Source organism: Pogona vitticeps, chromosome 7, assembly GCF_051106095.1.
Source record: "Pogona vitticeps strain Pit_001003342236 chromosome 7, PviZW2.1, whole genome shotgun sequence".
In the NCBI taxonomy this organism is placed as follows: Eukaryota; Metazoa; Chordata; class Lepidosauria; order Squamata; family Agamidae; genus Pogona; species Pogona vitticeps.
The window spans coordinates 32,171,624-32,199,437 of NC_135789.1; the positions used below are offsets into that span (position 1 = coordinate 32,171,624).

The following is a 27,814-nucleotide window of genomic DNA, read 5'->3' on the forward strand; positions in this document are numbered from 1 at the left end:
AATAGGGCTGGCTTGTTACTGCCACCCAGATCTCAAAAGAAAACACTCTTAGGCGACAGGGCAATTAGAAGATTTTCATATATATATATATATATTAATTATGGGATACATTTATAGCTTTTTTTTCCTAAAAGTTCTTGCACAAGGCGGCTTAGAAACTTTCTCAAAAGCAAGACCGAGGCGGAGAGATGAAACTCTCCATGGAGGGGGAAACACAGCACCTATTTTCCTATCCAAATAGGGAAGCCTGGCCTAAGAGGGGAGGGGCCATCCCAGGAGGCGTGGCCTAGGAGGAGGGGCTTAAAGTGGGCGGGGCTTTCATCGCATTTCCCAGAAGCCGGATTGGTGGGATTTCTGCAGGCCGCATTTGGCCCGCTGTCCAGAAGTGGCCAACCCCCCCTCCAAATCAAATGTTAATATCCGCAAACTTCATGATACTGAGTCTCAACATCGATCCAAACTATTCACTCGATGGAGCATTTTTTAAAAAAAGAATAAAGAACTGAGAGATGTGGTTGAACCCGTTCTGCCACCCAAAGCACGCCATCATCGCCCGGTTGGCAAGTTCGGGCTACGTTCTGCGGGTGGCGGCGGCGGATGTTATTTCAAGCGCTTCTATTTACGCCCGTTTATATAAGGATTTCATCAAGTTTGTAAATGCACCAGAATCCGATCCCTCGATTTGATTTCTCCCCATTCACCCCCCCCCCCCCGTCTCCCAAAACAGCTTTGATGGACTAGTTTTGTGAAACTGTAAAAATATAGAGGACCAAACCATCCATTTTCATAATTTTTTATAAAAACAGCAACAGGTAAAAACAGCAAGTAGGAATTCTCAAGTTCAAGAAATCTCAGCCTTTCTTTCTTAGATTTCCTCCCCCTTTTTTTATTTTAAAGGGCAAGTTTCTAGTTCTCATGGCTGCAAAAGTTGGCTTCGAAACAGTTTGGACAAATTTTCGTTTGTTCATTTACATTTCTATGTTTTTAGGGTTTTTTTTTTTTTAAAAACCTTCCTCATTTTCTCCTTGTCCAAAGGCAGCTTTGGGAGATGACATCATAACCATCATCCTTTTCCACACATGGGCAAGAAGGCGGAGTTCAAAACTCCTGCATCAATTCATGGGAATCCTTGGGGATTTTGCGAAAAATGTGTTAGAAAGTACTGTATGCATTTTTTCTACACTAAATCTAAAGCAAGGGCCATGAATCTGCAGGACATATTTGGTTGAAATACGGCAGGCAGGCAGACACCGAAACAGCTCAAATAAATATATAAAATGTAATTGTTAAACACAATTCTCCTTGCCACTCATTAGTAAGACCAGCAAGGGAGGAGCTGATGTATATATATTTCTCTTTCCATATGACAAGGGTTGGAAAATCCTATAAATCTACTATTCCATGACTTTCCGGAAACACTTTGACCAGCCAGCGGGACTCTCTGGGCGATGGTCAGAATTAAAGTGATTATTAGTCGTTGGTAGAATTGTTGGCAATTTATTAATCACAACAACAAGAGGGTGGGATTATGGGGGGGACACCCAAGCAGAGCGGGCTGCCTTTTAGCTCAGCGTCTTAAGAAAAACACAGGCCAAAATGCAGCGTTCAGTGAACCCTGGATATGGCAGGAGGGAAATCGAGTCAGCCGATGCACGGATATCTCATGACGACTTGATTGCTGGAGGGGAAAAAAAGAGCTTTTTGGAAACAAGCAGGTACAAGAAGAAGAAGAAGAAGAAGAAGAAGAAGAAGAAGAAGAAGAAGAAGAAGAACAACAACAACAACAACAACAACAACAACAACAACAACAGCAGCAACTAAGCAAAAACTCCCACCCTCGTGTTTTCTGGCCCAGGAAAAATCTGGCACAGAAACTTAATTTTCATTGCACAGAGATGAGCTCTCAATGTCAAAAATAAATAAATAAATAAATAAATAAATAAATAAATAAATAAATAAATAAATAAATAAATAAATAAATAAATAAAAATTAAATAAATAAAAAGCCAAACCAAAAAAACCACACAGGAAGTTCCTTGAAAAGCAATTCAGACCATCTCAGCCTAATATTTCCTGCTCTGACCAGCAGCTGCTCTTCCAAGGTCTCGGGCAGAGAGAACAAGTGTTTTTCCCCATCATGGATCCTTTTTTCACACCAGAGTCGTCTGGAATTGAACCCAGGACATTTTCCAGGTAAAAAGAAGAGGCATGCAGATTTGTACCTTTTTTGGTGTGGAAGAGTGACTACAGCTCCCATAATTCCCCAGGCAGCTGGGCACTGTAGTCCAGAAATCCGCCCACCTCGAATACGAAAGCACAAGCTCAACAAGGCAAACCAAGGCTCTAGCCCTCATGGTTCTGGACCCTGGTTCCGTTTTAAATCAGAATATAGGAAATTTATCCCAACCTAATTAAGTCTTAGATTTTTAAGAAATATGAAAATAGAAATGTCAGAAAATAGGAAGATGTGATAATGATCTGACATGATAGCCACCAGTTATATTTATAGCCTGCCATTCCTTCCATAAACTCTAGGTGGCGTACCTAACTCTTGCAGCCCATCCAGATGTTGACGGACTACAACTCCCATGGGTCTTAGCCAGGATTATGGGAGCTGCCATCCCACAATTTCCAGAAGACTACGACTTGCCTGCTTCTGATCTACATTCCACGCTACCTTGTTAGGTGGGATGGATTGATGCATTAAACAAATATTTATGTTAACGACTTCTCCAGGAAGCGCCCGGTGACAACTGAGTAATCCTATACCAACCTTTAAGCCACCAGGATACTTCCGACCACGCAGAAGGTAACAAACAGGGACCTAAGTGCCGAACGCATTGGAAGAGGAGTGGGTCCCCCCCCAGAGGTCTTTGGACTACAAGTCCCATCAGCCCCCCCACCAAACAAAGACAACGGTGGTGGAGTTCAAACGATCTGGGTGGCCCAAGATTCCCCACCGCCTGGTAGAAATATTTCGACTTTTGAAGTATTTAAGTCCTGGAAGAGTTCCTCGAGGACTTCAAAAACCAAATGTACTGCTTAAAACAACATTTCTCACAACATCAGATCCTGCCTGGTTAAAATGACAGGAGACGTCCTTCGGCCTCTTATTTTGGTCGCCCTTCCACATTTCTGGGGAGCAAATCCTGCCTACGAACAAAAGGGGTTCTGTTGTTCTGCTGGGAGATGATGCAGGATCTGGTATTATCTTTTTTTTTAATTTTTACTTAAGAGCCAGTCCAGAATGATTTTGGAGGGGAGTGTAAATAAGGACTGAAAACAACTGGACTTCCTCAGAAAACAACATTTAACTCTTCCGGCTCCCTATACGCCATCCCAGATGATCATTTATTAACGAGTGCCTCTATTGCCGGATTTACATTTTCCCCTCTTCCCTCCTCCTTTCCTGCCACGACTTTTAGATTATTAGAAATCTTCAGGGAGAGAATCCTGAGTAATTTATTTATTTATTTAGTAAGCCAACTTGCAAATTTTGGGAGGAAAAAACTGCAGAGGAGCTTAAAAACACTTCCAGCTAAAAGGAATGTGAATCGACTCGCTAACTCCTGCGATGCTCCTTCTCTTTCCAAAAACGTACAGGATTATACCATATACACTCGTTAACAGAAATCCGGGAGGCACCTCTCTTCTTTTTTTTCTCCTGCAGCTGCCATCTTTTTCCTCTCTTGGGGCTCCTCTGTTGCTAAAAACCGAGCCGCGGAACAGGTAGGCGTAGAAACGAAACAGGAAACTGGGGGAAACGGAGGGGGAAAGCCAAGCAAACTAAACGAAGCAAAACCAGAATGATATTTTTTTCTTTTAAGTTAAAAAAAGAAGAATAAGAAAAATGACCCTCTTCTGCCCCCACTACAAGTCCCACATCCTGAACTGGAAATGAGGAGAGCAGAGATCTAACTGATGAGGAACCTGCTGGGGTCAGATGATGGCTCCCATCGTCCCCGGCCCAGCTGGCTGAGAACAATGGGACTCGTAGTCAGACACCTCTGGAGGACGGCGAACTATGGAAATAGGGGGTGAGCTGGGTTTGGAATTGATTTTTTGTTGTTGAGTTGAATTTTAAAGATTCTAGACGTGGTTGCCCTGCCCAGATCCCGTCATTTTTCTGCTCAACTCTTAAGGAAGCAAACGAGAGGGTAACGAACGAGTCTTGTGAAAAGGAGATAAAATTGGAAACTGACGACAGAAACCTCAATAGAGCGAGCGAGCGGGGCGGGTGGGGGTTTCTAGACCATCCGGCCTGACGAGCAGACGCTGACGGCGAAGAGTCGGCAACCTTTCGGCCAGAGATCGAAGTGGGAAGGCCAGGCGTTGTGGCTGAAATTCAGGCCGGGGACGCCAGGGGAACTGCCCGCCACTGGCTTCTAGTACATGACGCAGCAAGGTGGAGATAGATAAGGAAAAATGTGGGGTCAAACTATAGGCTTATTGCCCATAATAAAGAGATTTTACTTCTTTTGCTCCATGAGTTTGGGGAAACGGCTTGTAAAGACGCCTCAATTTATACTTCTCTGCCACGCCTCACGGTGGGAAACCTAACGAGTTAATCACCCACCATGGGATGACGTATGGAAAGCAATAAAGAAACATTATCCGTCTATGTATTGCAATACCCCTCCAAGAGACACCTATAGCAGCCATAAAATGTATATGCTAACGATGGGCGAACCCTTAGCAATGGAGCGCAAAAACCCTCATCCCTCTCCCGTGGCTGTGCTGGCTGAGGCCGCTGGGAGTTGTAGTCCGAACAACAAATTTTTTACCAGCGAATCGGCACCCCTCCAGACAGGGGTCCTTACGTGCCAAGATAGATGCAATCTGTGCTCCGGTGGATGGCAAGAAAGTGGGGGGTAGCAAAAAAGTTTCCCGAATCCTTGACGGCTGAGAGGCTCATCAGAGCTTGGGATGACCAGGCCCAGAATGGAGCTGGGGGATTCTGGGTGTTGTAGTCTGAAAAAAAGTATCACCCCCCCCCCTCTGAGCTGCAATGTCAACTGATGGAAGCCCGTCCTACAGACAGACAGGCAAACAGGCACGTAGTCTCGGGCTGTTCCCACGGCTGTCCTCTGTCGGCACCCACGCACCTTTTCCCCGAACCTCCACGTCCAGAGACAGTTTATCTCGAATCCAGGGCTCCTTTCAGCCACGGGGTCACCCAGAGACTGTCCCACGACTCAAAGTCACAGGGAGAAACTCATGCCCATCAGGAACGTGTTTTTCACCTGCGGCCTTACTGGCACGAGAGGCGTGCAAGCTGGGGTCTTTGGCAGACCACGACTCTGAAAGCCCACGGCCTGGAGACTTCTGGGCGTTGTAGTCCAGAAACCGGCACCCTTCGAGCACCCAGCCGCTTCCTCGGAACAGAAGGGGAGCCATTTTCTCAAGCGGTCTCAGAGCTTGACCGGGAACGAACACAGCGGACTGGCTGGGCCTTCGGCCCCAGATAGACTGCCCCTGGACAGGGAGGCTCTACATAGCAACCCTCACCACGGCTTTCAAACAATGACATCCTCCTCAAGCCGGCATTAGTCATCGGCGGTGAGGAAAGAGGAGACGAGGCTGACGCCTTCAGCCCCGCTCGGAGGAAACCGTCAAGCGTGGGTTTCCCCCCCCCCCCCCGCATGTGAAGTTTCTTCAAAGTGGACAGAAACCGAATTTCTGACGAAAGCAACTGCATGGCTGTCTCCAACTTTGGCAAGAGCACCTGGGGGTGTGTGTGTGTGGGTGTTCTGCAGTTCTTAACTCCTGGCACCCTTTCTTAATTAGCAGGGGAGGGGTACGAGGTGTAATTAGCCTTTGTACAGATCAAAGCAAAACCATGCCGTCGTCTGCATCGCGGATAACTCTGCTCTCCACACCACCAAGACCGGCAGGACCACCACAACACCCCCCCCGCCGGACACCGCTGAATGCCACAAGAGGGCTGATCTGAAAACGCATAGGTAGTTCTCACTGGCAGACTGCAAGCTTCCAGGCATCACAGGACGCACCATCAGGGAAACGATATGCATCAGCAGTTTCTCGATTGTCCCTAAACTTGTGGTTTTAAAAAAATCTTAACCACCGATTTTTAAATTTCAACTGCCCGTTCGCTCCCTTTGCTTCCAACCCACCTCTTCGTACAGATGTGAGGCACATGTTTGATGCCTGTCTGAATCACAGCCACCAGATTTTCCTGCACTGAATCGGGGGGCAGAGTTTGGTCTTTAAAAGGGGGGTTTCCGATGCAGGGAATAACCCTCGATCTTTAGGTAATTGTGGGTCAAAGTGTTAAAGGTGAGAGGGCCCCATAACTCACCCTAACCTAGCCTTTCCTTTGAAAACACTCGAATTTTGATTCACTCTTAATTCTTTTATATCACTTCCCAGCATATTTACAGGCTACCGAACGGTTTTATGGCCCTCGTTTGATACTGTTATAAAAAAAGGTTTTGATCTCATCAGAAAGCCTCCCTCACTTCAAACAGTTCAGGCGGCTTTGAAACGGCTTCCGGGCGGTTTGAAGGGTGGGTAACCGAGATCGCTGGGGAGAGCAGAGGGCAGAAATATTTCAATTTGAGAAATCAATGGAGGGGCGGGGGGGGGGGAGAAATGAAGGCCTCTCCTTTTGGCACCCACCTCAAGGCTGGGCATTGCAATGAAGGGCGCCCCCCTGGGGGAAGGCGTGGCTGCAGAGCATGACTTCAGATCGCTCGAGCCAGCGAGCCAAGCTGCATCTGGAAAGCCACGGTGCATTTTGTCGGCCTCCCCTTCCCCTCCCGCGGGCGGTCATACCTAAGAGGGATCTTGATGGCCATGTACCTGTCGACGGCCACAGCCAGGAGGCTGAAGATGGACCCTTGGGTGAGGACCAGGACGAAGCAGGCCAAGAAGAGGCACCAGTGGAAGTCGGTGTCCAGGCCGATGCTGATGACGATGGCGAAGGGGATGGCCAGCAGTCCCACGGCGATGTCGGCCACGGCCAGGGAGACCAGGAAGTAGTTGGTGGCGTTCTTCAGGGTGGTGTTGATGGCCACGGCCCAGCACACCAGGACGTTGCCCCCGATGGCCAGGACCGCGATGACCAGCTCCAGGGCGATGTAGACCGACCCCATGCCCTGCAGCCCCGAGGCCACCGTGGTCATGTCAAGCCCCGAGGGCCCGGGTTACTCCGGGCAAGAGCCACCCATGCGTCGGAACCAGGAAGCCCCCGGCCACCACCGCCGCCGGTGGGCATGGGCCGGCGTGACCCTGGCAGGGCTGCTCCCGCGGCTTCATCGCTGGCCCACAGCCTCGGCCATGGCCTGTCCAGGAGAGGACTTTCGCCACTTTCTGCGAATTCGGTGCCCCTAGGCTGGCTGGCCCATTTGGACCAACGGCGTCCACCGAGGGAGTAGAGACCACCCTGAGGTCTAGGAAGGAGCCCAAAGCAGCACGGCGGCCGAACAAGGCTCTCCAGCAGATGCTCCAGTCTTCTTTCTTCCAGAAACCGGCCAATAGAGGCGCGATTTCCTCCTTGTTGGGGGGCCACGAGTTCGAGGCTGCCTCTCTACCCCACTATCAAGACCAAACAATTAATTTTAATTTTTAAATTTAGAAGGGGAAAAAATCCCTTTCCTTGCAAAACTGGAGTCTTCTTTAAAATTCCTCCCTCCCTGGGATGCTGAGAGACGTTTTCCCTAAAGAGCCACCAAAGTTGCTCCCTTCCTCCGCCTGCGCCCTTCCTCGCGCTTCTGCCGGCAAGTCCCCACTTGCGCCTCTATATTGGCACACATGGGGAGAGTGGGGCGGGGCCTGGGCGGAACACGGCCCGCCATTGGTGGAGGCGCGCCCCGCCGCCCCGCCCCTCCCTGCCTTTTTACCATAAAGCTTCGACACGAGGCGCCTCGCCAAGGAAAGTTGGGCTCATTTTTTTTCTCCCCCAGTCACCCTTAAATAAGGGGAAGGGAGGGCTCAGGCGGCCGCCTTGGAGGGGTCGGCACCTCCTCGAGCCCCTTGTGTTTTGAAGAAAAAAGGAACACGTGTCTTCTTCCAGCTCAGAGGAGGGTGAAAAGAGCACGCTGCAAAGGGGTGGTGATAAAAGCACGCCGCACGTGCTCAGAGGCAACCGTCGAGGAGTGCTGTGAAATCCGAAAGCTTCATTCAAGATGCGCTGCGGACTGAGGTGAGCATATTGGAACAGGCATTGATTGACATTGTGTTCTGTGAAGCCTGGAAGCCTGCACGCTACCAAGCAGAAATAGATGTGCTTTTTAAGACAAGGAAGCGGATTCTTGTGCCAGGAGCCCGGAGGCATATTTTATTGATTGACTTAATTGGAAATGCTTCGTGGCTGCTCTCCGGTCCCGCCGTCTTTTCTTTGGATTTAATTAAGCTCCGTTTCAAGGGCACAAACCAACCCAAGGACCAGCATGGAAGCCGGAGGGGGGGGGCTCCAGTTTCACCAGGGATGTGGGGGGGGGGGCAAATCCACTCTGGATTTTACTCTGAACTTTACAGCGGACGGGAGTCACAAACTTTGCATGGCATCCTGGCTAGAAGAGAGGTTTGGGACCCTGAAGATCTGGGTTCGAGTCCAGCCACTCAGCAACGAAGCTTCCCAGGGTCACCTTGGGCTTCTTTGTCTCTCTTTCCTTCTCCCTCAGCGTGGCCTACCTCGAAGGGTTGGATAAAAATGGCTCCCACCTGGCTTTTTTTTTTTTTTTTTTTTGCACTACAACAACCATAATCCCTCAGAGACGATTTGGGCAGACGATGGAAGTTGTAGTCCAAAAAGGGAAATCCTTTCCACACCCTGCCCGGGACTGGAGCGGCTTGTTGGCTCCTTTGCCCATGTTAAAGCCCTGCCAGGAGGCTTGTGGTTCAACAACAACAGTGATAATGATGATGATGATGTAGGTGAATCAGTCACTCATGTTTCACCAGATAGCTTGCAATTTATTCTCTCTTCAGCTGCAGACAGAGGGAAACGACAGCTGCTCCTTTTGACAGCCCATCTTGCTTTTTATAAACATTTTCCTTCTCTTGTGTGTCCGTTTGGGTCCATTGTAGGTTTTTTCCCCTCTCCAGGCTTATGAGTCAACCGGCCCTCAAGGACTTGAGGATGATTTATTTGCTCATTTCCCCCCCCCCAAAAAAAAAGCCCTCAAAGGGAGCGTGTTTTTTTTTTGAAGATCAGCTCACGAGGACGAGCCTGGCTATAATTAGCAGGCCGGCCCTCCCAGCTAGAAACCCCACCAGCTCCGGACTTTGACCCAGGGCTCCGAACCGGACGGGGTACCAAAATCTAGCCATAAACATAGAGCTGCATGTTAAGGGGGAAAAAAATAAATAAATGGCAACACCCTTCCGGAGAGGGATGAGCAGGGGTGGGGACTGACGTTGCAAGACTCGCTGTCAAGTCGGACTTAATTCGCACGGGGAACTCGACTCAGTTTTTTTTTAAATGACTCAGACTCAACCCACCCACCCCCTCCCTTGTTTCTGGGGAAAACTGTTTTTATAAGGACACGGACGTGGGAGTCGGTACCAAAGATTCAGAACCAAACTTGGGACACCAAAGATCCTGAAGATTTGCCAACATCCCTGGGGATTTGTGCTGTGCATTAAAGCAGAGGAGAGCGAGAGGGGAAGGCAGTGGGCTTGCCCCCTGTGCCAAAACGGCTAGTGACACCCCCCCTTTGCTAGCCAGACAGAAGTCCAAAGCACTGCCACCGCTATATACGGCTCCGTGCAACGGCTCCTATTTTTAGACTCCGGGCCCTGATTGTGGGGCCAGCGCTTCGAAAGCGACACTCTCACTGCTGCTGAGAACGCCTCCTGTTCCCGCCAGGGTGGTTCTCCCTCCATGCAGGGCCCTTCCTAGTCCCAGACCAAAATGGAAGCTGGGACTCAGCAGGAGTCGCGTCACATCACCGCTGGGCAATCCCCCCACCCCCCGAAGTTGCCAAACCAAATCTTTCCTTAGTGCATCTTTTAAAATGTGTCATTGCACGGGACGATGGTGTATTTCATTCTTGATCCTCGCCCAGCAAAAAGCCAGGATGGTTTCCGTTTTCACTTTGATGCAAGTTTGCCGAATTGGGTTGCGAATGGCGAAGAAAATAAACCAGAGCTCCCCTAACACTTTAGATTAATCCCGGGGGTGGGGTGGGTGGGCAGCTTTGAGAGATGGCAAACGATTCGAGTTTACGGGCAAGTTTAACAACCTGGATGCAGAATTGGAAAAACGGTGGTCTTGCATGCTAACCACTACACTACACTACCCCTTCCCTCCCACCGCTTGGCTTCAATCCGCCTCCTGATCAACAGGATGACGGCGTTAAAACCGGCACCAAATCAAAACAGGTTTAGAGCCCTTGAAGATGGAGGATGGTGGCCTGCAAAGGTTTTCACGTTGTGGTTTTTATATTTTGTGATTATGAATGTCGTTTACTTTGATTGTGACGTTTTATTGTCATTTTATGATTTTTTTTATGATTTTGTAAGCCGCCCCGAGTAGACGCTGTCTAGGGGGGGCAGGGTATAAATCGAATGAATACATAAATAAATTGTGTTTTAAGCGGGGTAATTCGAATTAGTCTTCAATGCCTTGTGTTTCAAATTGTTTTCAGTGGCTTTGGTAAGGCTGCTTGGAGAGCCTGTGATACAGGGCAGGCGATGGGCATTTTGAACAAAAGAATCAAATAAATGAAATCAACTACATTCCGGCTCAATGGAGGAATGTTTTCAGAGGCTTTTCTTCCCCCCCCCCCCAAACCCCCAGGACTTTAAGGGAGCTTGAACAGTAAAAGCCATCTCGCTCTGGGCCTTGAAGAGATCAATCTGATGCAAAAAGTTTGTGACACTCGTCTATTTTTAGGATTTTTTAGCAAGGATCAAACAAGGACTAGAGCATGTTTTTTCCTTAATTTTGCCGCATGTCCTATAAAAGAATCATTTCCGTTTTTTTAAACAGTCTGTTTGCAACGCAGGCAAAAAATTTAAAACAAGAGAGAGCCTTCCTGTCTTTTGGAGAATTCTGAAAAAGTCCTATGTCTGTTACTTATTTTGTCCGGTGTTGCCCAGAATTCTCTCGACCATGCTTGTTGGGGGATTCTGGGCCTCGGAGTCCCACAAAGGAAACTCCAAGTATTCTGCAGGGAGCGAAACTCTGTCCATCTATTGGCATCGAACATTTGCAGATTTTTGAATTAGGACATGAAGATTTCTCAGTGTCACAGTTTGCCACCGGAAAATGAGGCAGGATTTGGGTTCGGTGGTGGTGGTGGTGGGGCCGGTGGCTTGATTTTCAAATATCTGCTTTTCTCCGAGTGCTTAAGAACAAAATAGAAACGGCAGCAAATGGTTCGTTAATTCAACTACCTTTTTTTGAGGGGGGGTGTGTGCCAGAAAACGGGGAGAGGTTGCTGGTAGGATTTTCTGCCCTGCCCGCTTTGAGCCCTTTCCTTATTAGCTTGGGAGATTGGGTTTTGTGTGTGCGCGTGTCCGTGTGTCCTCAGGCAGCAAAATTAGTTAGGCCACTCCCGTCCTCCTATAGTGATGAATAAAAAGTAAGATGAAAGAAGCTGCTCAGATTATTTATGGCCGGCTACGAGCTGAACACTGAGGGAGCCAACCGATGAATGGTCGTGCAGTGGTGGTCGGCTTGAGGTCTTCCAAGGTTCGGATGAAAAATCGGTGGACCGAGTGGCATTTTCCATAGAACCAGAAGATGCAAACGGGCTTGGGTCATGTCAGGAAGAAGGTCTGCTGATCCAATTGGGATTCCTGGCCTCTTACAGCCTTGCTCTTTGCTCTCCTCCCTCCCTCCACACCAGACTCTGACTCATTTCTCCGTTGATTGAATTATCTCTGTTTCCCTTGCTCTTCCTGCCCTCTCGGGCTCTCCCCTGCCGTTCCCCAAATGCTTCCAAATAAATAAAAACAGCCGGATGGGCCCTTATCTCTTAACAGCAGTCCGAGACAGCACGTCATAATGGTTAGATCATTACAGCTGAAAGCCTCGTGAGCCAAAGGTTTTTCCCGTTGGGCGAGGGCTCGGTCCGGTTGGTTTCCGCTGGCCTGGCCTACCTCCCAAGGGTGTTGTGGCAATAAAAAGAGGAGGAGGAAGAAGAGGACCATCTTGATGCGTCATTTTATTCACCTCATTGGGTTCCTCCTTGAAATGTGGATTTCTCTGCAAGGGAGATGCAGGATTAAGATGCAGCAATGAAAATTATTTCTTTTTTTTAAAGCAATTTAGAAAGCAGAAGCTTTGCAGTAACTGCTTGTTCCAACTGGAAAATGGGGAGGCTTTACCGCCAGGGCCGCAGGAAGGAGAGCGACTACCTTCAAAGCCGTCTTGATGGCCCTCCCTCGTCCTCTACCTGGCAGCTGCTACGGCAGACAGGAAGCGGTGCAAAAGGTGGCCCTTTGGTCTTTCTCACAGTCTTGAGGGAAAATAAACAGGCGTATCCTCTTTCTGCGATCAGATGTTGGGCTGCCTTCATGCTGTAGCCCTGTCTGCAGACTAGATGGAGCAGGATGCATCCTAAGGGCATGGCCTTGCCTAGCTGAAAGGGTGGGTTCCGAAGGGTCATCTAGCCTGGCCCAGTTGAGGCTGGAAATCAGCATCCTTCACAGCCACCAAATGTATTTTAAATAACCTCCAAATGAAGGCAAGTCTGTTTGATTGTTGAGCAGCTCTTTCCATCAGGAAGTTCTTCCTAATGTTTGGTCCTTGTCTCCTTTGATGTAACTTGAATGCATTGGATCGGGGCCTATTCCCAGAAGCAGCAGCAAAGAGGTTGGCGCCATCAATCAATCTTCCAGGGAACAGCTAAGATCATCTCTGTGGACTAAACAAACTCTTTCAACTGTTCCTCATATGTACAGTTCCATTACTAGATCTTTTACCATCTCGGTCACTCTCCTACAGGGAGATCCAAGCTGTCCACAATGGAATTTAATGTAGCTCAGAAGTAAATTTGGAAGCGCCGGTGCCAGTCATGACAAGACAAATAAAAGAGCAAGGAACACCTGGCCAGAATCATCTTCTATGCTGCAAAATTTTGTTGCTGTTGTGGACCGACTCATGCCGTTGCTGCTCCCGTCTTGTTGGTTCAGTGAAAGCAAAATGCTTTGTGCATATTATTTATGAAACTGATCTAGAAAGAAACTGTCAAATGTGTGTGTTCTGGTGTTGGGGGGGGGGTTGTTAATCCATTGCAAACCTGTCATTTCATTCACCAGCTCATTATTTATTCTTCTGATAAAATGATCAACAATGATTACTGTTTGAGGCTTAACACGAGCGAATAAATCCTTCCGTTTGGGCAGGACACGTTGTGTGGTTTTGTAGCCCAAAATGGAGGGTGCTACCCAGGGGGGAAACTCAGCAGCAGTGGGAGGGAACCCTGAAGTTTGCAAAAATACAATATATATATATATATATATATATATATATATATATTTAGGAACAGAGATGGTAGTAGGCGGCTTTGGTGTACACAGCTATCTGGAAACTGTGACTCTCAGGATAGCAGAATGGAAACCCACATAGGAGGGGGAAATGGAACAAAGTATTGAGGAGGCGGCCCGGACTAGCCAGCAGTGGAGATGGAAGATTTGAGCCTTGATGTGCTGCAACTTCTTCGTTGCCCCTGCTGCGAGGACTCCCTTCTCTGGGACTGTTGGGGAGGGCAATTGCATTCGGGGGGGGGGCAGGTGATTTGAGGCTGAGCCACTATTTTGGTTCTGCTTTTATGGCCACTCTGCCAATGTTTGGAAAACTTCCTGGACTACAATTCCCAGCATGCTGTCTGTCTATCTGGGGGATTCTGGGAGATGTCGGTCCAAACAAGAATGCCCCCAGCCTACCAGGAAATGTACTCTTTTTCTGGGTAGATGCAGCACTTCCTTTTTTTCGCTGAAAAACTGGGCATCTTCTGGGCGACCACAGGTCTGTTTGTCACATCCCACTGAGCCCAGCTGGAAATCCATGCCTGTAGACTCCCGTTTCTTACCTAAACAAGTTTGGATAAATCCCTGTCTACGTGGTGTCAATTTTGCTTGAAATTTCCTGTTTGCATCTTACTAGTCTAATTCCTGTATTTTTATTAGTTTAAAAGCCTCCAGGATATTGTATAGTGCATAACGGTAGCCCCAGGGCATATCAAAACATCCAAATAAGTGGAAGTAAAGACTGCGATTGTCTGTCAATCTATGATGCGACCAACAAAATAAGCCCAGGGGGTTGTTTGGAAGAATGGTTTAGACCTCAAGAATTAAACTTACCTCTTGGAGAAAGCCCACCCCACTCTCTTGTCTGTTTCTGCTCTGCATTTCCAAGCTGGGGTACCCGGCGTTGACCTACCTTCCACTGTCGTTATAAAAGGGTAAAGAATGGGGTGAATATCCGAAAGACCGTAATTTCCTTCCTCCCAGAGGAACGACAAGAAGCTTACGATGACTTTTCTCCAGCATCACCACGAGCCAAACTCATCAACGGAAAGTATTTATTAGAAATATTATGCAAGGCCCTTCAATAATGTTAACCATTTGGGGTCCCCCCCAATTTAAAATAAGAACTGGACGATGATGAGCACAGCCATCCTCGGGGGGGGGGGAACCCTCGCCTCAGTTACGTCCGGGCACGCTCTTGGCATATAAATAAGATTCGTGGCACTTCCGGCCAGATGATCGGACGCTGCGGGTTCCGTAGACGAACTTTCAGCCCATGTCAGTGGATCCGATTTTAGGAAACAAGGAACAAACTGCCGTCTCTGGCAGAAATTGGCACATGTAAGAGGTGTTTTTTTTTATAAAAAAAGACAAAGTGAGGGAAGGAAGCAGATACTGTTAATGCTTCCCCGTTTCCCGGAAAAAATAAAACACAAAAGAGTTAAGGAAGAAAAATTGGAACGGTGTGCTTGCTCCCAGCCGGTGGCGATCTAATGAACCTAGAAAACATCAATGCAACCGATGGAGACCAAGTGTTCCTCGTTATCTCACATCGTCAGGTTTTTTTTTTTAATTGTTTCTCCTCCTCAGTAGCAACTGTTTCACCAGAGGAACCTGGTCGGGACCCGACAGCCGTCATCCGGGCAGAGGTGGCTTAGAAAAATCACCTTTTCTTGGGGCGGGGGAGGTGATTGATCAAAGAAATTGATTAACATACACACAGACGCACACACCCCAATAAACGTTCTACACTATGCTTGCAAAATGGGCCATTCCCAGAACCCAGGATCTTCAAGGAGCGTCTGTGCAATCCGAGATGGCCCCAAAGCAGGCCTCATTTTGGAAAAGCGCGACTTACAACGCGTGGCCCAAAACACCACCGTCTGTTGGCTTCAAAGCCGGCCGGGCCCCCTTCGGCCCCTGCGGCCAGCGCTTCCACCAAAGCCACTCAAGAGAGCTGAGGCCCAAATTCACACGGAAGGAGAGAAAGGTCACAGAATTGCAGGAACGACAGAGCAAAACCCGAAACGGACACAGGAAGGTGGCCTCGGCGGGGACGGCTGGAGGCCTTGCAACTGGATGGTTGGTTTCTTGGGTGGGGGCAGATTTCTTGCTGGCAACAACAACAAAACAACACAACGACCCAAATCGACTTGGAGGTTGTCTCCTCGCCTAGTAGAACCAAAGGTGACCTCTCGCGTGTGTCAGAAGGGGTCTGGGGGGAGCAGCGAAAGGAGGAGGATAAGAGACTCCTCCCTTCCTCCAAAGGATCACCCAAACCAGACTTGAATCCACCTTTCCAACCTTTCTGCTCCTGAAAACAGGCTTCCCCATCTTTTTGTGGTCCTGGGCAACCACCCTCACCCTCTCCGACCAGCTTGCAGTGGCTGGAGGGGGTGGGTGGGGAGAAGCAGGACCATCGCTCAGACAGCAGGACGTTCCCTACAAGATTGGGGGAAAGCTGCCCTAAAATCTCCCTGGCCTAGAGAGCCTTCTGTGGGGAGAGGAAGCCCTCGGGGCTGTCAGGTTTAGACCAATTCAGCGCTCTATCACTCACAACAGTCTATCACATACAGTGCTCTATCACACGAAGCGCTCGCTTCCCAAATGGGACCATTCCTCCACCTTCCTGCTCCTCTCCTCTTCCGTCCGCTCACACTTTCCTGACCCACTCCTTGGCAGGGCTCTTCCGTCCGCTGACCCTCGGCATCTTCCGTGGGGGGCTCGCTTTCCAACATTTCCTTTCCAAGAGAGACACCAGACACTTAACCACCTAAGAATCGGCAACCTCGGTCCCCTCCCCACATCAACGCTGCCTTCTCTTCGGGACTCTCCTGCCTTCCCTCCACCTCCGCCTGCCTTTTGCCGGCCGAGCCGAAGCACAGACCCCCACCCCAAAAAAGCCCCACTCTCTACCCCATAGCAAAACAAGGCATCTTAGGAGATGAAACCCCCATTTCCGAGCCGCCTGTCTCGAGCCTTTGAAGAGCCCGGGAAGCAAGACCCAAATTTTGCAAGCGGTGCCTCCTCGATCGGCTTTCTCTGATCTGGTGGCCCTTCAACGAAGATTCAGCTCTCGAATAAAGCAGGGCAGGACAGGATGGGCCCTGTAGTCCACCCCCAAGGGGTGAGACTGGGGAAGGGTTTGCCACAGACAGCCCCCCGCCCGCAGGGCTGGCGAGCCTGTCTTTTTCGCCGTTCTCCAAGCACCAAAGGCCATTCTGAGAAAAGCGACCCAAAAAGGTGCTGTCCTTCCAGTACTCATTTGGGCGATTACGTTAATCATTCTCCGAAATGGACAAGCTCTGCAAGCCACAGGCAATCCCGGGAACATCCCCCCCCTCCCCAATTCTCTCCCACCTAGTCTGACTTCTCCCGTAACTATCATTAGGCGTACAATAGAAAGAGTGTCCTAATCCTTTTACAGGCCTTGAGGATTTAATCCGCCTGATCTCCCCGCTGCCTCCCCCTCCCAACCTTCAGATCCTTTTGCAAATCCCTGGGGGTGGGGGATCCGACATTTCATCCAGAGAAAGAGAGAACAACCTGAACGCTGGCCTGCCGGGGCCTGGCCAAGGGATTTCCACGGATAACCATGAGGACTAGCACCACCGTAGGCCTCCAAGTGCATGGCCAACGCTCCAAACAAGGGGACGTACCCAAGGGGGTGGGGGAGCGGTCTTACGAGAAAGGGAATGGGGCTTTCAAGAGAAAGATAAAACCTTCCAGTGGGGCCTCCCATCCCCCTTTTCATGACATCAAGGGGGCAAAGAGATCCCCAGGGATCAAGCGGGGCTGTGCAGGATTCTCCCGACGCGCAACAGATCTTGCATGGCCTGCCTCGGGTCTGACCCACACGTGCGGAGGAGGAGGAGACGCGCCCAAAGGCTTCCACTGCGACACCTCCGACAACTGTGCTTGGCGCTTCCTCAGGGGTGCCTTCGCTCAACTATGCCACGGACAGCCGCCTACGATAAATCTGCCCCACGGCAGAACACCCTGTTAACCAGACCTTAACGATGCCCACACACAACCATTATGCTCAGTGTCCTCTCAGCGCGCAGTTAGGCAAGAAAACAGAGCCGGCCAGTGTCACCAACTATTTTTTTCCTGGAAGGGCTCCTCCACTCCTAAATGCTGCGCAGCCAACAGGAAAGTGTGGCAGGGTAAACCTTGGCACACACACAGTGCCCCTCTGCACTGGACAAGTCCAGGCTGGAGTGATGCTGATCGGAAAGCCAGAGAAGCCCCAGTGAAGAAAAAGTTGGCGACACTGCTTTTTTTTTTTTCAAGAGCTGCCAGCTGCTGCTTTGGGCCGGCGAAGGTCCCCATTCACTCTCTGCTTCCCCCTCATTCACGTGGCTTCGCCCTCCCGAGACCTCTCTCATTCCTCCACGTTGGCCATCTACAACCCTCCAAAGCCAGCGTCACGCTGCCTGACTCATCCCAGGGCCGGCCACTGGCTTCCTTCCGGCCGAAGGTTCTCCTCTTTTTTTTTGGCCTACAACTTCCATGAGCCCCATGCAGGGGTGATGGGAGGTGTAGTCCAGCGCCTGGAGAGCCACACATTTCCCAAACCCGATGTACGGTAGCACCTAGGACAACACGCAGCGCCTATAACCAGCAGGGGGTCCCCTGTTGGTCCCACGATGGCAAAAGGAGAATTTTAGGAGGTGCATCTTCTCTCGTTTCCCGACGAGGGAGGAGAACTCAAACCTGGAAGTCTAGATGATGCATTAAAAGATATGGGAATCTCTGGTTTGGCTTGTATTTTGTTGATCTGGCACGCGTGTGTGTCTGTCTGTCCCACTGGCGACCTTAAACTAACGGTGTGGGGAAGAGCCCCGCATGATTAAACCTTCCTTCCTACCTTGCAGGGGTGTTGACAAACCTTTCCCCCCATCGCCGCATCCCTGTCCCAGAACGAACACGAGGCCATTTGAAGACGGCTGCTCTTGGGGATGGACTACCACGGTTTCAAGCCATGGACGGAGGGCCGCTCTTTTTTTTGTTTTTTTTGGGTGAGGGGAACATACACACCTATCTGTCGCCAGCCGTTTTGAGGACGAAGAAAACGTCATGTTTATGAGACTCTCTGCGCGGAGGGGAAGCCAGTAGGTGGGAGTCCGTCAAAAGTGTTTGCAGCTCGGAGAAACCAAATTGCCATAATAGTTCTTACGGCAGTCGACCAAAAAAAGACCAGCGTCTCCCAAGAGACTGGCAAGGGGCACATGTGGCATCTATCCGGACCCGCAACAGAGACCTTTGTGACTAGAGTCTATTTGGCACTGTTTTGTGTGCGTGTGTAAAATGTTCTCATGGAGGCCCCGAGCCGAGAGAAATATGCCCGGCGCAACTCAGAGTTAAATGCGACCAGTTCTTTTACAGGGTTTCAAGAAATATCCATCGGACTTTGTATAGAAGTTGGGGGGGGGGAAGGAAATTTGGCAGTGGTTGGATAGGGGGTATATCTTCTAAAGTGATCGAGTGCTTTGCGTGGTGTGTGTTCGGATGCTGTCCCCCGCCTCTGTCCGCTGGGGCTCCTCAAGTCTCAAAATACTTGTAAATCTGACCCACATACTGCATCACGCTCTGCCAGTCTGGCCGGTCTGTGTACATGATCTCGCTGAGCTCCTGCAGGAGAAAAGCGGGGGGGGGGAGAGAGATCTCAAGATCAGACCACTGTAATGCGCTCTACGTGGGGCTGCCTTTGAGGCTGTTGCGGAAACTCCAGGTGGTGCAGAATGCGGTGGCCAGATTACTTAGTGGAGTGAAAAAATACCAACACATCTCACCCACTCTGTCCGCACTGCATTGGCTGCCCATCCGGTTCCGCATCGACTTCAAAGTGTTGATGCTTACGTATAAAGCCCTAAACGGTTTAGGGCCTCGATACTTGGTGGAACGCCTACTCCCACCAAGATCTACTCGTGTCACTTGTGCGAGCCAGGAGGTGAGACTGAGGAGCCTAACGCCAAAGGAGGCCCGGAAGGAAAGGACAAGAAATCGGGCCTTCTCGGCGGTGGCTCCTCGCCTCTGGAACAACCTTCCCCCTGAGATTCGCGTGGCTCCCTCGCTGGGTATCTTTAAAAATCAACTAAAAACATGGATGTTTCAGCAGGCCTTCCCCCCTGCTAATTCCTGATCTCCCCTTTTTCTCCTCCCCCCCCCATTGTTTGTCCCCATCTTGTTGAAATGTCTTCTATTATGTAAAAAATTGTTTTATATATACCCCTATTGTGTATTTTTATGTTGTAAGCCGCCTAGAGTGGTCTTAACCGACTAGATAGGCGGGATATAAATAAAATAAATAAATAAATAAATAAATAAATAAATAAATAAATAAATAAATAAATAAATAAATAAATAAATAAATAAATAAATAAAATTGCAAGAAAGGAGGGAGCGAGGCAAAGGAAACGCAGGGGGAGAAAACCCGAGAAACCACAGAGTCCTGACATACGAGGAAAAAGGGAAGAGGGGGAAAAAGAAGACCACTGGGGCATTAAGACTTCGTGGTCTTAAGAGTCTGATGGAAACAGACCGTCCGACGAGTCTGATCCGGTCTCTAAGAAATAATGTGATTTTTAAAAATTATAATGTATATTTGAAGGCATGATTTTTGGGAGACACGGACGCTGTCAACAAATATACACCCAGGCTACCACTATTTCCTTATGCAAAATTTCTGCCCATTTTTATGCAGTGGGAAACCTCTGCTCTGGAACATTGGGAAGGCCTGAGAAAGGGAGAACGGACTGCAGGTTCAGTGACCTTTTTAAAAACCATGTACAATTAAATAAATCAATAAATCGAGATATGTATAATAGGTATTGAAATGTTTTGTGCAATGAACTGTTTTTTAAAAAAAGAAACAGCTGTCAGGTACGCAAATGAATCCTTCACCCCACCATCACCACCCCATGCCGTTTTACTAATTTTTATCCCTCCGGCTGCATCCAGAACGGCACTCACTAGGCTGGGTTTGATGCCGACGCTCTCGGCCGCTTGGAAGGCCAAAAGGAGATTCCGTTTCTGTGGAAAATAAGACAGGAGAGGATGTCACGATAAAACAACCGCCTCATCTCCCACCAGCCTGACTGCTTCCTCCCGTATGTCGTGGCAATTAGAAAGTTCATTGGTGGCCAGAGCTTGGCGGCGGTGGCCGGGGGGGGGGGGGAGAATAGTCTGGTTTTGGACTACAAATCCCAGAATCCCTGAGTCAGCAGGCCTGGCAGCCGTAGTGATGGAGAATTCTGGCAGTTATAGTGCTCCCCCCCCCCCCCAAAAAAAGAGAAATTCGTTCCTCGATCAGGTTCGGCAACGTACAGATTGCAGACAGAGTCTTTTTGGTAGCGGGAGGTGGAAATCTTTGAGGTTCCAAAGTTTGGGAGAAATTCTAGATTCTTCTGGACTGGCAGGTTTCTTAAAGGCAGTCTACAAACTTACATCATCATCATATTGGCAAGGAGGCCCAGCATAGCCATGGGTCACAACCCTCACTCCAAACATTTCAGGGTGAGGCGTGACCTCCTGTCAGGAATGGCCTGCTGGCTGCAATGATGGGATTTGTAGTCCCCCCCCCCAAAAAAAGTGAGGATCTTTTCCCCGCAATACCGCCAACTAGCTGCTTGCAGGGAACAAGGAAGATAAAACCAAGAGCTGACAACTTAAATACCCCTTTCCAGCTGAACAAATAAATAATAGCAACAGGAATGCGAATTATTCGGAAGGTGAAAAGCAATGGGAACCAGTTCTGTCACTAGCTGTCCAGGGGCTTCTTTGCAAAGACGGAGGAATCATTGCTCCCTCTCAGGTAACTTGTTGACTTTCAGATTAAATAATACATGAAAAGGAAAACTCTCATCAGGAAACCCAACCTTTCTTTTACACAAACATTAACCCACCACAACGGACAGAGTGACTTCAGGCATGCCAGAAGGAGCTTCTGAGGTTTATGAGCTTGTAAAGTTTTGATTTTTTTTTAATATTTATTTTTGCAGAAGGCTTGACGGTTGCAATAAAGGTGGGAGGATGCATGAAAAACCAGAAAGATTTCCTGGCTGAGGCTGAATTCGTCGTCACCCCCACCCCATCTAACGATCAGGCTAGGAGGAGTGTCCAGTTAATCATCTTTGGGCCAAGAGACCAGGTTGCCAGCCCAGAGATTAACAGGCTTTGGACTACAATTCCCAGAATCCTGCAGCTGGCTGTACAGGCTAAAAGACAATGGTTATTGTCATTTCCCACCCAAAATGGATTCCCCCCCACCTCACAAACCGTGGGGTCACTTTCTCCATCGACGGCCGTATCTCTGAGCACAAACCAGCTTTGAGATCTGGGAGGATTAGTTTTTAAATCTCTTTCTTCTTCAAGCCTCTCCTTCGTTATTTGCCTTCTTAGCCTCTGCTTTGCTTTGCTCTCTCAGTTAAACACCAAATCCCATGTTCCTGTCCTTTCACCCGGATTCCTGGCACTCGAACCCCTCTCTCCTCTCCTTGCAAATACTTCAAACAATCTCGCCATGATGACAAGCCCTAGAACAGGTTTTATGGCTCTGGGTGACAGGGACGGGACAAAGTCTGGGAATCAGGAGCTGACATTTGCCCTGAGTTTTTTTGTTTGGCCATCACACAAATGTGAATTGAAAAAAAATTAAGAAAACTTTGGGAAGTTTGTTTGAAAATGAAAATCACTGCCCAATTTTTTTTTTTTTGCCTTGCGTCAGATGGGACTCGGGAGGTCATACAAACGGTCCCACCCTGCAGATGACATTGTCGTGCGTTTTTTGACACACAGAAACGTGAAAGCGTTTCCTAAGGAGACACAGTCAAGGAACCGAGGAACAAGCCATGCTCCCCCCCATCATGGGGTCATGATTTATTCTCTACTCCTAGACACTTCTCCACATTTTAGCGGAAGGGTGTTGAGCTACTGGGTGATCTCAAAGTGCAATAAATAAATGATAGAGTGAGGGAAGCAGTGGATAGGAGATAAGAGGCATTTCCCTACATTAGAACCTTTCTGAAAGCCCCAAAATGCCACCGCAGCAAATAAATGTGGGCGGTTTTTAATTGCCAAAAGGAGCCGGTTTTGTAAAGTTACTAGTCCTCAATGATTAGCTGTTCCTTGTTGCTATTCCTTCCAATTTCGATTAAGGTGGTCCCCGGACTCGGGACTTGGTAGCAGGGCTGTTGGGCTCCCTGCCACTTAGCGACACTGAGTCAGGGACCCTGAGACCCCCGCCCGCCTGCCCGCCCGTGGGGTGTGATGAAGACTGACCTTGTCTTGGCTGTTGAGCTCGTGGTATGGGATGTGAGCAGGCAGGTAGGTGTGGAGGAGGGCGCAGAAGGCCAGTCCGTCGCTCCAGCTGCTGCTGAAGTTTGTGATGTCAATGTTCTGCGGAAGGAAAGAGAAAAGATGGAAAGGGTTCAGACAGGACCAAGCTGGCCCAACTTCACCTGATGCAAGTGAAGAGCAGAAAGCTTACACCGCATAATAATAATAATAATAATAATAATAATAATAATAATAATAATAATAATAATAATAATAATAATAATAATAATAATAATAATAATAATAATAATAATAATAATAATAATGAGGAAGTCCATGCGTCTTTTGCAGCATCGTAGAAAACAGCAGCTGCAAACTCAAGCGGTCCAGCTATGGATTACCTTTTTCAAACAAAGTAAGACTACGCTTGCAAAAAAGTAACTTTTCCAAGCTCTGAAGGGAACCCATAATTCTAGGCCAGCAGGCAGGCTGAAATCACAAGCAAAATGTGGGTTCAAGTGAGCGGGGTGGATTACATGGCCTCCTGATCCGTCTTTCACAAGGATAAGACGGAGGCCTTTGCAGTACCTCGGCTGCACCAACGGCCCTAGGAGACAACAACGCCTTCACCTCAATCAGCAGCCAGAACACTATCTAAAATAATGAACTTGTGGGCACCCGTCCGGTCAGAAGATCCATGGCCCGTGCCATCCTCAAAATTAACAACTCGGCCAGATCGCCAGTGTTAACACGCCGCCGGGAGGTCATAATTTGCTGTGTGTGATCGGGTGGGTGGAAATAATGTTCTTGCCTCCAAGCTCCAAATGTTAATTACTGGTGAGTTTAATTATATTAAGGTGCTGGTCTGATAATGGATGATTTGTGCTTTTTTCCCCCCTACTTTTTTTCAGAAGCTGGAAAGGAACCAAGTTAAATATTGTGATTTACCGACCGTGCCTTGAAGGGTGTGTGTGTGTGTTGCAGCTTATGGGGGCCCAAATCCTCAGTGTGCTGCATTGGCGCAAAACTAGCTATTTATTGTCAGCTATTTAGCAGCCATTATTGTCTAAAGTCAGCGGGGAGGGTGGGCAAGCGCAAAACAGAGCCGGCCGACGTTTACCCCTGGATTTTAATTAGTTATTGACTTGCATTGTTTTATTATTTTGTCTATCGTGTTTTATTGCACCTGGGTTTTCTTGAGCCCCTTTGGCTTCAGATGGATGTTTGCTTTCTTAACTGGGGAGAGGGTACAAAATGGTTCCTAAAAAAATAAGTATCCCAAATTTGATGAGATGCAACGGCCCGGAATCCGATCAGGGTCTGCATTTGTGTGGCTAGCCGTGGCGAACGGCGGGCAGGTATGGAGGTGCCAACTGGGGAGCAGGATCTGGGCGGCACACCCTGGCATGGGTGCCCAAGCACCCAGCCGGGACACGCTCCAGCTCCTGACGCATTTCGCAAGTTACACAAACCTTCGGGGCTGGTTTTATACGAGGTGCATGCCGTGTGGCTTTCAGCTCCCAAGGTTTTTGTGGACTACGGGTCCCAGAATCCCCAGGCAGCAGGCCCTGCCGGCAGTGGATTCTGGGAGTTGTAATCTGAAAAGAGCCCTCTTCCACTGTAAAATTAGGCTCCTTCATCATTTTCCCCCCCCCACCCCCACGTCTCTGGCCACCCTGCAAATCTCAGAAGGGTATTTATTCTATCTTTGGGGGCTTACCATAACTTGGCCCTGCAGGAGTATTTTAAAAGTCAACAAGACGCTGGCGGCAGGCTTAAAACCGAAATAATAAGATAACAAAGAAGAAGAAGAGAAAAGAGGCTTAAATTGGGGGGGGGAGGGGGGGGGAGACATCCAGACGGACTGCTGTAATTTAAAAAAAAAGAAAAGCAGCAGCAAGATGAAATAAACGGAGGTTTTCATTTATCTCACTTTGGCAGAAGTTCATTCTTAATTATGTTTTCATAACCTTTGCTGGATGCTGCTCTTCCCACGTAGACTCGGAATTAAATCCTAATGGGTTTGGTGGGGCTTACTCTTGGGTAAGCGAGCCCAACAGAGGCCCTTGAGCGCTACTGAACATTTTAATTGATGTTAATAATATCATTAGTTTTTTTCCCCCTCCCCTGTTCCTCATTTCTGTTAAGAGTTTGGGTGATTTTTATGGAGATTAGAAGCCACCTTGGGCGCTTTACAGAAAGATGGAATATAAATGTTGATTTTTTTAAATGCTTCTTAAAATGAAGAGGTATGAAACTAACTTAGCTGGCAATATTCCCTGGATATAAACAGCTCTCAAAGAGGTTGGAGGGGGGGAGAGGAAATGTCGACAAATATGTAGGCATTTCAAGCAAAGACGGCGCTGAATTAAGGACAAAGCAAAGCTCATCTCATGTTTGATCCAAAAAATGTACGAAGCCACAACAGACTGTCTGAATGAGGCCATGGTGTTATTTTTCTGGTGGTTTCGTTCTGAGTGTTTCCCACCTTGATATTTGCCAGATTTTGTTTTCCCCCAGTTGTCACTTAGATTTTCCATCAGTCTAAACGTCTTGTTTTCCTCTTCCCTCTTCGTCGCCCTCTCCTCTTGTGCCATGTCTTATTTTTTAATGCTGATGTAAAGGTGGGTTTGAATTGATATGTCACCGAGAATGGGTTTAACTACTTAGATTGACTGAGCAATGAATGAGGAATAAACTCCGCGGGTGTGCGCCAGCTCTTAAGAGTGGAGGAAGGAGATTTAGATTTTAGATTTAGATTTAGATATTTCTCTAGAAGAGGTTGGGGAGGACAAAAAAACCCAAATGGATGATCTCATCTCCATGTCTGTCTGTCAGCTTCGGGGCCGGGATGCCAGGGTAAATCACATGCGAGGAGGAGACAAGAGGAAATGCCGACAGCTTCTTCGGAGCCAGGGAGCCTCCAGCCAGAGAGACGTGCCGGGTCGGCCTCTGGTCTCGCCAACCGAGGGGCCATTTCTCAAAAGGAATCACAGCATCATCGTAGAGTCATAATGCCTTCGGAAGGGGGCCTCGAAGGCCATTGAGTCCAACCCTCTCTGCTCAAGGCAGGAATCCAAGTCAAAACAGATCGGACAGAGGGTGGTCCCATTTTCTCTCAAATGCCGCCACAGCGCTGGAGCGCTCAACACCTCCGGAGGTCATGGGTTCTGCTGTCGTATTGCTCTAACCGTTGAGAAGTTTTTTTCCTGAGATTCAGTGCTTGAGCACATCGTGACGTGTCCTGCCCTCTGGGAGGATCGAGAACGGATCCTGCCCCTCCATTTCAAGGATCTGGAAAGTGTTCTCCGATCTCAGTCTTCTGGAGGAAGAAGGGATGTGGGGAGGAGAAGGGACCGAGGCGGGGAGATGGGCTTTGTTACTGATGGGATTATCCCGACCATACGGGGTAGCTGTTTTCGGAGGCTCCGATCCTCTTCCAAGGGAGCTGGACTACAACTCCCAGAATCCCTGGCCCTTGATGGAAATTGGTACCCCAAACACTGGCAGCCCATCAGGCTTTTTTTTGGGGGGGGGGGATGCTTGTCAGCGCTCCCTTTTCCATCCTTCGGGGAAACCTGGACAGATTTCCTTGTTGAAAAAAGCCCACCGGTCCCCATCAAGCTGTTAGAAACTTTTCCCCTGCGGTGGCCGACAAGGAGCGCCAAAAGTTACTTTTAAAGAAAAATGAGTTCCTGTTACTCATGATCATGCTTTGAAAAGTGACTCAGCCATTTTAAGTAAAAGCAGTTTACTTAAAATGAAAAAAAAGGGGGGGGGGAGAAAAGAAGGGAAGGCTTTGTAATTACTTCTGTTTCACAGCCTGGAAAAGACCGAAAGAAAAAGAAACCACCAACAACACAATCCACAGCCAATACAAGAATGCTACAATTCCTGCTTTAAAATGAGCCCTTTTAAAGACCAAAAATGTAGCTACAAAACATTTCTCATTAAAGCAGCGACTTCACCCCTCCGTCCGTTGTGTCAGTTTGGGAAATGAATGCTCTCGATTCCAGAAACACTGGTCAGGTTGTGATAAGTAATTCAGCTACTTGGCCTCTGTGTCTTCTAAGAGAAAGGGCCATTTTCAGGCAAAGCTGTCTCTTAATTAGCCTTAATTATCCAAAGGCAAACTTTTAAGTGGAGGGTGGAGGGTTCGACATAAACAATCGCTCACGGAATCAGACAGTTTTAGTCAAGAGGTTGGGGGGGGAAGCTTCCAGCCGCTGCCCGAGGGGGGGGTCAAAGACCTCCCAGACCAGATCCAAAGGGCCTCGTGCTTCGCCGGACGGACAGCCTGGGGAGGGAGGTCGCCCTGAGAGGGTCCTCAGTGGTGCTGCATGGCAGAGGGGCTTGTGGGGCTGAGGATCCGGTCCTTGTCCATGAAAAGTCCTCACTCTGCCCCGCAGCGCCCATGGACCCTGGCTTCCCCAGAGGATAGGGGTCTCCGGGACACCGTGCAAACACGGTCCAGCGAATGGAAGAGTGAGCCGTAGAGGGTCTCCCCCGCCATTGAAGGCCACCCGGCCGGGGGAACAATGGGAAGTGTAGTCCCCAGGGTCCTGCAAGATGCCAGCTGGGGAAGGGAGGCCACCTTCAGCACGTTTGCCTCTGGGAGAAAGGCCCGGAGATCCGAATACATCTCCATCTCTGTGTGGGTCAGAGGGATCATCCTGCCTGGGGTTGGATCTTTTGCTTCTTAAAATTACTATTCTCCTCTCTCTGTGGGACGCTGCTGTGAAGCCCCCCCCCCCTTACGGTTCAGGAAGACAACAAACTGAATGGGACGAAGTCAAGAGGAAAGGAAAGGCAAGGGGCTCATTTTTCTGCCCCTTCCAGATGCTTTTCTTAGAAGAGACGATGGGGCTTTTGCGTCTTGCAAAGCAGGGGAAAAAAACACATGATGGCTAAATTCTTGCGTGTTTTTTTTCATTTTCTTTTAAGATGGCCTGTTTCCCGAACCCCTCGGTCATCCAGAAAAGAAAGTGAGGACATTTCCCCAGCTCCTCAGACCATGCCCCTCAAGCTTCCTGCCCGTGCAAGAGGCTTCCGGGAGCAGACGCCTCTCGAGAGGACGGCTCCCATCATCACC

General features: G+C 48.9%; 2 protein-coding genes and 1 long non-coding RNA gene across 7 annotated transcripts in view; 1 reads left to right on the plus strand and 2 right to left on the minus strand.

Moving 5' to 3' along the window:
• ADORA2B (adenosine A2b receptor) overlaps window positions 1-7,757 on the minus strand; it is a 14,045-nt gene extending 6,288 nt beyond the window's left edge. Inside the window, exon 1 of one of the 2 annotated variants that reach the window (XM_020809059.3) lies at window positions 6,823-7,757. In XM_020809059.3, coding sequence (XP_020664718.2) covers window positions 6,823-7,145 — 323 coding nt within the window. In that variant the 5' untranslated portion in view covers window positions 7,146-7,757. Of the gene's footprint in view, window positions 1-6,795 lie in introns of both variants that reach the window. The other variant, XM_020809058.3, reaches the window with a different exon arrangement.
• A 153-nt stretch (window positions 7,758-7,910) lies between these two features.
• On the plus strand, window positions 7,911-26,689 carry LOC140701763 (uncharacterized). Its single transcript, XR_012080740.2, has 2 exons — window positions 7,911-8,164; window positions 25,561-26,689. It is a non-coding gene; the product is annotated as an uncharacterized LOC140701763 (long non-coding RNA).
• Window positions 14,485-27,814, minus strand: part of SPECC1 (sperm antigen with calponin homology and coiled-coil domains 1) — a 63,264-nt gene continuing 49,934 nt past the window's right edge. For all 4 annotated transcript variants that reach the window (XM_072978635.2, XM_072978637.2, XM_072978636.2 and 1 more), the window contains 3 exons: window positions 22,726-22,842; window positions 20,419-20,478; window positions 14,485-19,077 (listed from right to left, as the gene is read on the minus strand). In XM_072978635.2, the coding sequence (XP_072834736.2) occupies window positions 18,988-19,077; window positions 20,419-20,478; window positions 22,726-22,842 (267 nt within the window). In that variant the 3' untranslated portion in view covers window positions 14,485-18,987. The remainder of the gene's footprint in view (window positions 19,078-20,418; window positions 20,479-22,725; window positions 22,843-27,814) is intronic.